At 51.5% G+C, this 12,844-nt stretch overlaps 1 protein-coding gene across 3 annotated transcripts in view; it reads left to right on the forward strand.

Moving 5' to 3' along the window:
- Positions 1–12,844, forward strand: part of LOC119443073 (serine/threonine-protein kinase 26) — a 133,437-nt gene that overhangs the window by 56,713 nt on the left and 63,880 nt on the right. Inside the window, exon 1 of one of the 3 annotated variants that reach the window (XM_037708218.2) lies at positions 9,710–9,980. The exons of the other annotated variants lie outside the window; for them this stretch is intronic. Within the exon in view, the coding sequence (XP_037564146.1) occupies positions 9,726–9,980 (255 nt within the window). The 5' untranslated portion in view covers positions 9,710–9,725. Of the gene's footprint in view, positions 1–9,709; positions 9,981–12,844 lie in introns of those variants that run through there. 3 annotated transcript variants of the gene reach the window in all.

Below are 12,844 nucleotides of genomic sequence, written 5' to 3' on the forward strand. Positions count from 1 at the left end.
GCCGGAAACTCTATACTCAAAAACGAAACTCTGCAAGAAAAAAAAATTCTCCTGGCGTGTTGCTTCTAGGCAACACTCATCCATAAACGGTTAATTAGCACCAATAAATATGCTTCGAATGATGAAGTATATCCTCCAAAGGTCGTGTTTGCATTTAATTTTAAGGAGAAGGCTAAAGTTTCCCATTCTGAATTTACTGCCTAGACCGCTGCACAGTACAACACTGTGACGCGTAGTGATATGGAAACCAATAAACTTCAAGCTTGCATGACGTATTTCAATGTATTTGTCGTACGTTTCGCCATCTTTGTTCAGAAGTTCTCGAATCAGGCCAGGTGAAGTATGGCAGCGGAAAAGAACGATGTGGAGTATTCTAGCGACTAAGACAAGCCGTGGATTTGTCAACAAACGCGCGCATCTCGGGCGCTCTGCATGACGCCCACTCTTCAGTGTCATCGCTATGCGCGCTAATATTTCACGCTTGGCACTCCTCTCGGAATGAGTCGCCACTTCGTTCTTTTACGGCTTGTGCACGCGTTTACCGCATTGTGTCAACAGCCACGATCATCTTTTCTTCCGCAGACGTGCGTTGTCGTCACGTTTTCTCCTCCTTTCAACCGCTTGGCTTCTTTCGCGGCCACGCATCATCTTCGCTGTTTTCGCAAGGCTAAGCCGGCGATGAAATGGGGGAGGCAGCTTGCGACCTCGGTCTGCCAGTCACGCGATGGGAAATTCGACGCACTACTGCATGGAATGTGTCGAGCATGGATCTAGAGCTGGGTGTCAGAACTTGGAATGCGTCCCATGTCGCTTGCTTCTTTTTCGTTGTTTTTCTTACTCGGTTTTATTTCCTCGCCGTTGTCGTGCCAGTGTTTCTCGGAAATGAATGAATTTCAAATAAATCAACAAGTTGAAACGGCGGCTTGAACATTGCCGACTGTAGGAGGCAGGTGCCAAAAAGTACGGAAGTCCGCAGTTCGAAAAGTTGAGTATTAGAACCATAGAAGCATAATACCTAATTGGTGAATTACTGCCTCGTTCGCATATGCGCGTTGATCTTTGTGAGCAGCTTTTACGAGGAACGAGTTGGCGTGAGGCTGCGGTGGTTCGTCGAATGGTCTTGAACCTCTTTAACATGTAGTATACGCTCTTTAAACAATGGCACATTACCAATGCTTTGACGGAGATCCGCCGAACTGGCTCTCTCCCGTCTAAGGCAGAACCGAGGTCAACTGGGCAGGTAAAACAAGAACGCACGTGAATGTAGGTCCTCTCTTTCGTTCAACTGACTTAGTACGAGGGTGCACCCTGCATCGTGTTTCGATGGTACCATGTTCGCGTGACAATTCACATTGATGTCCACGTATTAGATTCACTATCAGAGCGCGCTCTTTATATAATGTATTTCTGAGACCTACAGCCTCTCGCATTTTTAGCTATATCGTGCGAGCGTCCATCACGCGTCATTTTAGCGCCTTTAAGCGGCGATAATCAGCGAGACCGGCAGAAGTACTCTCAGGTGCACTGAGCACTCTCCTATGCAAGAGTCGTCTAATGCGATGTCCCCTTCAGGACGACGTACGACCATATTGTAGTATTCTCGCGCGATATAGCTAGAAATGCGGGTGGCTGTACATGTGCTGTGTAAAGTAACATTATGTATACATAGTTTTCACGGACGTCACAACCGGGGCGTATGGGATAGGTGGCCGCCATTGGGGAGAACTACTGCCGTGGCGCCTGCCTTTGCTGCGTGTGCCGGGTGCGGCACTTTCGCACTGTGCGTGTTCTAATACGGCCCAGCGTCGCAATACCGATGCGTGCCATGATCGGCTGCAGTGCGAGAAGCAAGTCTGCCGCACAGAAAACGAACATGGAGCCAGGAACCGGGCTGAACCGCTTGCCGGAAGTGATAACTCGACAATGCGAGCGCACGAAAGTGTTGTCGGAGGAGCGTCTCTGGCTCGCTCGCATAAACAGGAAAGATGTAAAGAACCTACTTTTTAGGCCTACATTTAACCAGAGTTACAGAAGACCGTATTTAGGTAAGCGAATAGCGAAATGAGACATGTTGCGTCGTACACAGTGCCTGGCAGCGTCGAGCATTTGGAGCCGTGAGCAGCGCACGGTGCCGTAATGAACAGCTAACGAACGAGTTCATGCAAATGGGCACCGCGTTATTCCAGCGGTACGGATTTGCAAACCTACTTTTTTAAATCTTCGTAACCTTACCTCGCTCAACACGATGACGCGCTTGGAGGGCCGCATTGCTGTCATGCCGCTTACCCGGCCACTTGTGAAGTATAGTTGTGAGCCTCAAGAGACTTGTACGATTTCATTTCAGTAGGCGATACGTGGTTCGTCGACAGCACCAAATAATTTACAATGTCAGCATGCGTCGTAACCGGTAGCAGGTCGACGTCCGTCGTCGTGTCGGTCCCGCCGCACGACGTGTACGGATCAACACCATCGCACATGTTGATTTTTGCTTCATAGCGAGCACGCGTCGGGCCCACCAGCTCGGCAAAATATGATGGGCAGAATTCCTTCCGCCTGGCAGTCGCCGTCATTGAACACGCGATAATTCGCAAATCGCAATATCAACGCCGAAAGACTGCACAGACGGCGCTCAAACATTCGCGCGCATCGGTTGCAGTACTCCAACATTCTATCCAACATGGCGGACGACCCCTAGCAGACGGCGCTGTGACTTCACGTGAACACTATGTGAGGGGAGGGGGGGGGGGAGGGGGCTTGATTATTTGACCGGGGCCATCGAGTTGGTGAGAATAGTTTGGCTTCTTCGACGTGACCGAATGGGAACTATACGCCATCGACTTCATCGTCGCACCGTCCCATTTTCCCATTTTTAATTAATTTATTTATTTATTCAGTCTCTTTTCACGGTATGGTTTAAACTTTGTTGCTTTTTTTTTTTTTTCCTTAATGATGTAGATCTCTCGCTGTCGGGTCTACCATTTTGAAACGAGGTTTTTTCCACGGTGAAATCAGGTTCTAGCATAGCAGTGTGTGTGTGTGTGTGTGTGAGGGGGGGGGGGGGGGATGCGTGCGGGCGAGAAAGGGAGAGAGCGAAAATAAGTGGGTAGCTAGGTAAATTGCTTAATGCGAACGTCAGCATCCCATGTTCGTGTTCACAAATAATAATATGCGTCACCGCACACCCGCATCTTCGGAGGATAACTGTTGTGCAAATGTAACAGGAGCACGGATGAGCTATCTTCGTTGTGTTCGATGTGTTGAGAGCGTACCTATTGTAGAACATTATTAAAAAAAAAAAATCCTGAAGCCGAGATTTCCTCGAAAGGCTTGTATACCCAACATTCTCCGATGACCGCATTTGTAGCGAAATGCACATCCGTCGCACTGTAATATCAAATCGAAAGCGCTTCGCGCGGTAGAGTCGAGATCCATTGTAGCTGTGAGCGCCATCGTTTCACGCTTCGTCACTTTTGATCGTTTCGCCGCGAGCACATTACGCCAACTTTTTCCCACTCCGTAATGGTGGGCGATTGCGGAATGACAGAATTGGTGCGCCTCACGTCACTTGTACACTCCGGCTAGGCCGCCGTTGAGAAGCGTTGCTCTACAAGAGGAGAGATCTCGCTTCCGATGACCGTGTATGCGCAGTAAGCGCTGCGGTCGCTTCCATCGCGCTTTTATTTTTATTTTTTATTGTCTTGCTGCAATCCGTGACGTGTTCCCGATCCGTCAGTGCTACGTCTGGAGTGCATTGTGTGCTGATTTCCTTTGCGAATCGAAGTCGCCACGCTGCATCCATCGTGTTGGGCTGCAGAAAAGGAGGGAGTGAGGGGGGGGGGGGGGGGGGGCAGTTTTAGAGCTCTATATAGCGGCCAGCTATAGACTCTGCGCTCTGATCGGCGTCTTCCGTGCCTCTGCGACTGGCGTTTACGGGTCACGATCCGGCCGTCTGCATCGGCTGCTGCAGCTCTTTCCTCTTTGGACGTTATGTTGTAGCATGTACCCGGCGGGCGTGATATTGGCGCGGCCGTCGAATCGCTTCTCTGGTCCGGCCAGACATCCCTTTGTGTGCGCGGCCTGCTGGTTCGTCCGCCACTATCTTGGCTATGCCGAGCACGCTTGGGATGCTGGCAGATGCTGAGACGAGTCGGGAGTGGCCCCTTGTTCCATACTTACCGTGTTGGTGGCTGGCGGTCCACGAGGAAAGACGTCCCTGACATCCGGTGCAGAGCGTGATCGTTAAAACAGTTCGAGGGAAGCTTGCGCGATAGTTGAAGCACGCGTGTGTTTCCATCCATTTATGTAACGGCGCGACTGTTGCGACGCTAAAGGAGGCTGCGGGCGGCACGATGTTGTTGAAGCTCGCTATTACACGCTGCATTAACTATTGTTAGGTATACTGAGGCATCGCCTACAATGTCTGCAGTGCATCGTTGGGTAATAGAGTGATTTCTCAGTATTTTCGAACCTTTTTCAACGTTGCATTTTCACCCGCTATACGGAATCGTGGTCATCGTCCTGAGAATAGAGGGAAAGAGTGACAGGAGAAGGAAATACATTTATTGAAAAAAAAAAACAAAAAAAAACAGGCATGTGTCTTTCGTGCTTTTGCGTGGAGGGGACCTCGGTCCAGGGCTCCTGCGGCTCTTGCTGTCTCCCGGGCCCGTTTGCTGTGGTTCCGAACAGTTGCGCACGATGTCATTGCGCGAACCTAATTGCCCTCGTCTACCTCATCAGACAAAGTGTGCACGTGTAATTAAAAGAATCTGTTGGCATATTGCGCGCGGAGGAAACTGCCTCGTCAGCTGAACTTGGGTGAGAGGATATATGCTTCCAAGTACATTATGTAGCCGATGTAGTCTCTCCTGATAGGTGTGTGTTAACGTGTTTGCAATATTACGATATCCGGCCGCGAAGACAGCATTTCGTGGTATCGGAATGCAGAGACGATCGTGGGGCCGAGCTTTCGGTGCACGTTAGAGCACTCCAGGTAGTCAAAATTAAGGAGAGTGGATAACCGGGCCACTTGGTGTGGATTCGTGGTTGTTTGGAAGCGCAAACTCACACAACGAAGAAGAACGCTCGTTGTGTCCCGTTCTTCTTTGTTGTGGGCGTTTGCGCTTCCAAACAACCATGGGTCGAAATAAATTCGGAGCCCTCCATTATGCGGGATCTCTCATAGCACCGGTGTTGCATTAATACGTTGAAACGATTTAATTATTCAATCAATCTTAACATCGTTAAGCCGACGTGACACAAAATACTCCTTATTTGTGCTAAGTGTCCCGTCCGCTTAGCGCTGTTGTGTTCCGCGATTACGCTAAGCATTTTTTGCAGCCGTCCACAATATTCATACGGGGTGTTTTTTTTTTTTTTTAGTCCATACAGAATATTTAAATATCGCCTGTGGCAGATAGCACAATTCTAATCCTTGAACTGGATTGCACAAAAGCGGCGGGCATTACTTTGACGAGAAATCACAATTTGTAATCGACTAATGAATAAAATTTTGCTAATTGAATTTACTAATTGTTTACAGTTGACGAGTTGTAGCCGGTGAGTTTGCAAGGGATATTCTTGGAACGAATTCTGAGGATGGCACCGGTTTCGAGATATATGCGCCGTGAAACTTGCGGTAAAAATGCGCCGTTGTTCCACTTACTTTTTGAACAAAGCGTCGTTTTATGTCTTGAAGCACAAAAGTAACTGGACTGCCAACTATTTCGTCGTCCGCTTAGGGAATGAATATCTCGAAATTGGTGTCATCCTCAGAGGTCGTTCTAAGTGGAAACTCGCCTTGCGAACTCACCGGTTACAGTGCGCAAATTGCCATATGCGCTGTAAATATACAGTATCATCATTAAAACGTTATTAGCGAATATTTGTTAATGAATTGACTGTGCATTTCGATTTCTCGGTCATGTTATGTCCGACTCTTCGAGTATTTCATCTCAATGAGTAGAATTGTGCTATCTTCCAAAGGCGATTTTGAAGCATTGTGTATGATCTAAAAAAGAAAGACCCGTATAATGGCCGCTAAATGACATTGTCACTCCCGCCGTCTCCTGGCCAAGCAGCAATATGGCTGAATCAAATACATACAAAAATTAATGATTGTCGTACACTAAAATTGTGTCGGTGAAGAGCACGCGTGCCACCATCGCAGAAGTTTGTGCAAGTCTCCAGCCAAATATCGTTCAGCTTACATAGTTAAAAATGTTACGGCCTAATCTTCCGTGTACGGAAGAACCGCCGAGAGCGCTTGCACTTTCGAAACGTGGTTAACTCCTATTGGAAGGTGCTCAAATAGCGCTTGGAAAAGCGACCTTTTTTCTCCTTCACCGCACTTTCGGAAAACCGTGTAACACGGGTCACTTCACGCGTGCCCGCATTATGCGGTGGCGTACGCATACATGGACGGCGCGTCGTCGACCGCCCCATTAATCACCTTGCCGGCGGATTATATGCGCTCGGCGTCGTGTGGTGGAAGCAGTGTAGCGAGAGAGAGACGCATGCATGCTGCTCCGCGGACGCTGATTTATCGGAGCACATATGGTATACCGGTTCCCGAAAGCGTTCGGACACCGAGTAAAAGCTTCGTTGCGCGGCGGCCGACCACCCCACTTTTGCGGTCAAATGTAGCCGAAATCACGAGGACGGCGGCTCTCTTGTACGTTGTTGCCGGGATATAGTGGCGCCTGTAAGGGGCGCTGGTTAACCACTTTCAAACCTGTACACATGAAAAACACTGATAAAGAAGTTCACCTGATCATCTGGACGAGATAGGAAAAAAAAAATACTGCGGGTGACATCTTAATTAAAAAAAAAAAAAACGTGCTTCATTGCTTTTGTGTCGAGTTCTCCCAATAGACGTTATCTAGATTCAGTTCCCGCAGTCTTGTCTTACAGCATACTCTCAGTTTAGGCAGCTGTGCGCAGCAATTACCGCAACTTGTGACGTTACGAACAGTCGGAACTGCGTCTGCAATGACCGTGCTAAATTTTAGTCATCGTTGTCGTACTCGCCACGCACGTCACTCCCGCGATGTAAGCTGTGATCCTCCCACAACTTCGACGTACTTGTTCGGCATGGTCGCATTCTGTAATGATACCGATTCAGAAAACTAATGAAAATAGTTGCGTGCATGATCACGCGGTACAGTGGCGTTCACATTTATCGCCTATACAGCAGATTCTCTTGGCTTCATTTGCGGCACGGTGTAGTTTCTAGTAGTTTTTTTTTTTTTTTTTATATGCGATTCATATTGCGCCTTCGAAAGTCTTGTCAATATTGCAGCAACTTGTGGGGACGGCGCAGGACATGCAAGAGGGCACTAAACGAACAAACGTAGTTTTTTTAAACTCTCCCCTTTGCCAGCTCGCGACACCTTAGAGGGCGCCTCACCATGGGAGATGATTGCGGGCACTTCGGGCGCGCAGCACGTCACCTCAAGGCTTTTTTGGTTAGACGACATTGTTCGTACACGAGTCGAGTGCCGTTCCATCTTGCTACCTCGATTTTTCTGTCGCGAGTACCGCGCTCGTTTCGCCATCTCCGGTTAATTCACCGTCCCGTGCACGTCTCCCGCGCCGCGCCACCTTGAGCCTGGACGTGCCCGACGTCGGCGCGACCGGTTGGCTCCCCTCTGCTCCCTTCTCGTTTGCGCCCTCGCATCGCCGGAATTTGGGTCACGGAAGCTTCTGTGTGTGTCTACCTGCCTACCGCCGTCGTGGTCGTGCGCTGCTCGCGCGCCAACCGAGCATGCTTTGAGAAAAGCGCTCCTCTCCCGTTGTACGGGCTCTCCCGAGGGAGAAGGACGCCTTCTTCGTACGTCCTCTTCCCCGCAGCGCTGAGCCCACGCGAGCCGGCCTTTCCGTGCTTGTTTTTCTTCTTCCAGGTGCCGCCCCCTTCTTCTCCTTATGCTGTTTCATCTGTAGAGAGAGAGGGATAGGGAGAGGAATGACTGGTGGCGAGAGCGTGCGGTCATGGAAGCGCCTCGCCGTCGTTTCGGACGCACAGACCGCGTGGAACGAGCGGGCTTCGACGTCGGCCGCTCGTCGTGTCCACGGACGGTGCATACACACGAACGCCCGTTAGCCCGCCCGTTCCTCTTTTCTTTTCCGTTCATTTTGCTGCGCCCGCTTGTCTCTGGTGGCAGCCCACCAAGTCGTGACTGCCTCTTCTTCTTCACTTCGATCGCCTCCATACGCGCTGCACGCTCGCGCTGACACTTTGTGTCGTGCCCGTCATCGCTGGTGAACGGTGGCGTGGTCTGCATGTGTGTGCGTGTGTGTTCCCCCGTCGGTTGGTCTTTGCTGTGCGTGCCCCTGGAACCCGTGCTCGCCGGAAACCTGCGCAGCCGAAGGGGCTGTGGCTGCCGTTCGTTCTTTATCGATTCGTCGCTGATTGGTGCCGTGCTTCACCGCTGCTAGAGATCGACCTCTCCCCACCTGTCGACTTCTGCTGGCACCCGTCGAGCGAGTGTTTTGTCTGTGCTTTGGCCAGCGCTTGACTGCTCTGGCAGACTTGTAGTTTCGTTTCCGGCGTGCCGTGGCTTGTCCGTCCCGGCGAGACGCCAGACGGCGCAGCGTACTCTAGAAAAAAAAAATACCATAAGCTGGAAGAGGAGCGTTCGTTTGTGTCCCGTATCGGCTGACGATCCATAAGCAAAGAACGCCTCACCCCGTTGTTCAAACGGGAGAGGGGCGTCGAACGCACAACCCCTGACCGTCATAGTGGATACGAACGAGCAGACCAGCTACTGGACGTCATCTGTTTGCATCGCAGGCCGCCTGTGCGAACCTGTATATGTTGCTCCTTGGCAAGTTCCTGAAACGCTTCACTAGACAGAAGGAAGACGAGTGCGTCAAGAGATTATTACGGTTACTTGCGTCTCAACGGGTCACTGGAATCCCCACCTTCGTCTTGCACTACGGATAACCTTCTTTGGATAACGCCACGGAGGAAAGGATGCGCCCTGGAAACAGATCAGTCCATTCTTTGTGATATGGCGGTCGTTGTGGCGTAAACGTTGCGCTTGCCGAGACAACTGGGTAAGCGGTGTCAAAGCGGGGCAGTGCGGCCTCTGCTGTTACAGCCGTCCTTGTCGGCGCCTTGTCCCTCAGCCTTGTCGGCGACAATCGGACCGGAACCCGGTCGGAAGCGCTCTTTTGGCCCAAGAAGAAAACGGCGGCAGGCGACGACAAGCGGGTTCTTCTCTCCTGGGGGCGCCCATTCAACGACGCGGAACGTGGCCAGGAGGAGCACGGTCCTTTCGCGTCCGCCACCGGCAACGGCCTGGGCCAACAAGCGGAAGTGCGCACCCGTCTGCGCGCTTGTGTGTGCGTCCCGCGTAGAGAACCCGCGGAAGTGCCTGCCGATCGCCGCTTCGGGACAGCGCGGCCACGGCGTGCTCCCGGAGATAGGAATCTCGGAAGCGGTCGTCGTTGTCGTCGGCCCTCCCCTTCGGCCGCTTTCGTCAAAGTGACGGAGAGGCGTCAACCGCTGTGCCCACCACGACCGAAGACCGGTGTATGTTACTCCGTGGAGGCGAACTTCGCTGTCTCGCTGCACTCCACCAAGACGTCGGGAACCGATCGCTGTCGCCACAGGCCCGCTCTCCATGGCTCGGTTCTCCACGACGACTTCGTCGTGAGGCGCGCGCGCACACACAGACAGACACGCATCGAAGCTGGGTTTCTTCTCTCGGCGTCTGGTGGTGAGCATGCCGTCGCGCCAGGAGCACCACATCCTGACGCGCACCAGCTTCGGTGGCGGCGGCAGCGCGCACAGCGTGTGGGGCGGCGGCACGTACGGCTCGTACCAGGCGCTGGCCGCTGCGGCTGCGCCCCCTCCGCCGTGGCAGCCGTCCGGCGGGTACCAGCAGTGGGGTTACCACCACCAGTCGTTCCTCAAGTGGAGGACGTGGACGCAGCCGGCGGGCAACCCCTTCCTCAAGGGATACGACGCCTCGCAATTTGTGAGTCTCGCGCACTTAGTACATATATACACGGACGCGCGTTCTCGTATGATAATACCGTCACCGTTGTACTGTTATCGCTTCCAGAATGGTGTTCCGCGTGTGCGACAGCTATATTCAAATATCACGTGATCGAGCATAACCTGAAAGAAAAGTTTGGAACAAACTACTTTTGTGCCAGTAGCGAGCATCTTCGGTTTACGTTCTTAGTGGGCGAAACGTTTTCGGATTATACGAGCCGAAAGGGTTTGCGTGGTTTAGTGTTCGTCTATGTCTCGACAAGTGCGCTGCCTTTTAATAATAATAGTAATGATAATTTATTTCCCATGAAAAGAATTACATGGTGGGGTTCTGGATAAAAAGTTGCGCGCAGGCAACTTGACCAGCCCAAAAACCCACCAAAGGCAACAGAGGGCGTCGGGCGCTCACATGTGAGTAAATAGATCGGAAGGTGTCAATAAAAAAAGAAAAAAAAATAACATAGCACTATATTCAGCGCAGCATAAACTAAAGCAAATAAAGGGGGGGGGGGAAAGGTCGTACAGTATTGCATAAATTGTAATGGTCAACCAAGCCCACCAACATCTCCGCAGCAAGTCTTCCGAGGTTCCTTGAAGTTCCCTCTGATTAAGTCTTTACTGCCGCTAATGCGGGGGTATACGTGGCGGCAGGTGCTGTGAAAGTAACGGCGACGCTATGCTCAAACGCTTTGTTGTCTGTGCCATCTGTCGAAACCAGCCGAGGGACCGAAATGGTCCAGCGCAGGCTCGTTGAGCGCGCATGTGGGTTTAGCTTAATTAAGTTCAGCTACATCGGACAGCTGTATGCACGTGCGGATGCAGCAGAAATCGTCTGCGTTGCGCCTTCGCGCGTGCTTGCCGCAGTTCCAGCGCCGTCTGTCTTGATCTTGAGATGCATATGTTTAAATGCTTCTTATGGTCAGGCTTCTGATTGAATCGTTGTGTTCCGTTTATTCATTGATCCGACCGATAACGCACCGTTTCCACATCGCGTTATTGCATAGCTTTCGCAGAGGTGGTGATTCAGTGCGATGGAGAAGTCACCAGGAAGAAAAACCGCAGGGTAGTGTTGTTGAATGTGCAGGAACTTGCATCTTACTCTGCCTTTCGACGTTTGTTGACGCAAATGGCAGCAGTGGTATTGCCGCGCTTGCTTGCACGCGCCCACTGCGAGCATGACCATTCTCTGACACTTTGAGGAGTAAGGTACTTTAGGCATCTTTCATATCGGGCAGGTTTGGGATCTCTCTCTCTCTCTCTCTCTCTCTCACACACACACACACACACACACACACACACACACACACACACACACACACACACACGCATATATATATATATATATATATATATATATAGAGAGAGAGAGAGAGAGAGAGAGAGAGATGACGAGTCTTTAGCGCACCTCCTCAAGCTCAATGTTTTGTATGCAGCAGAATTCCATTCAGCACACGCAGAGGTTGTTGTATACTATAGTATGTGTGTACAGCCCCAACATAACGTTACATCGACTACTGCTGTAGCCTCAGCTATGTCACTGAGCATAATTTGCCAAGTTTTCTTCGTTATATTTCACGGGCATGTATATATATAGTATCCGGGAGCTTGGTTCAAGCCGCAACACGCGACTTTTACAGGATGCGCTGCCATTTAAGCACGATTACCGCAACAACAAATTTTTGCAATGGTTAGGCATGATGTATAACATGAATGTGGTAATCTCCTCTGGAATAATATCGAGGAGCCATTGTAACGAGCGTGGCGCAGTTGGTGGTGCTCGGAGACGTAGCATAACTATCGTTTAGTGGCTTGCGCACAGTGACCTCCTGGCGTCTTCGCAATAAATTCAGTGGGCGCTGCTGCACCAGTAATGGATGCGCAAAAGTAGCGCACACGTGCTTTGCGTCTCCGTTATGCTGCGGTGCGCAGGCCTTTTCAGCATGCTCTAAAATAACTCTCGTGCTCAGTTTTTACGTATACGAGCTGATGCAGCAGCGCATATGGCTTATCGCGCCATCGGGGCTACAGCGTGGACATAAACGTGAACTCTTGCCCTAACGACTACCGGCCGCTGGTCGCGGAAAATTAATCTGTTCTCCTTCCGGCGTCGAGTGACCCGGGAAGAGAACGGGGAAATGCGCGGACGCCGATTCTCTTTTTTTCTTTTCCCCCCCGCGACGGTGTGTGTACTGTGTACAGTGTCGTTTCGGGTCTTGCGTCGGCCAAAAAGCGCGTGCGCAACCTAACAAACCAACGCTTAAGCCCGGCAGCAGCGCGATCGCCCGGCGGATTAAATGCCACGGGGAGCGGGTATATAGCCGCGGGTCCCGTTACATCTGGAGATCTCTGCTGTTTCGTGCCGCGCTTTCCTTTGCCGTCTCGCATGCTCTGAAAACAAGCGTTCTCGCTGGTGCAGCAGCCTAAAGCGGGCCCCAATCGAAGGCCTCAAGTCGGGGGGGGATAAAGGCTGCGAGGACGCGGAAACGCTCGCGCGCCCCGCTTTTAACCTTCGCACGCGCGCTGGGCGACGGCAATTATATAGCGTCACGCGGGGTGTGTCGTAACCACGCCGTGGCCGTATAGCTAGATGTCGTGTGCGGCGTGAATCGGCGCTGGATTAAAGCCCCGCTATACTATACATGATTATCAACGGGTGAGCGCTTTGCTCTTGGCGCATGCACGTCTGGGCCGCACTTAGCGGCTTGAGTGCGCGCTCGGGCTTCGCTATGTCATTGTCTGCCTTAACAATGACGCCGTTCGCGAAAGCCTACGCTTCTTAATAGAACGAGCTGCCGCATTACGCTAACTGAAGGTTTCGTTGCTTTCGGGACGGCGGGTATTTGA

This window comes from Dermacentor silvarum, chromosome 2 (genome assembly GCF_013339745.2).
Source record: "Dermacentor silvarum isolate Dsil-2018 chromosome 2, BIME_Dsil_1.4, whole genome shotgun sequence".
Taxonomy (NCBI): Eukaryota; Metazoa; Arthropoda; class Arachnida; order Ixodida; family Ixodidae; genus Dermacentor; species Dermacentor silvarum.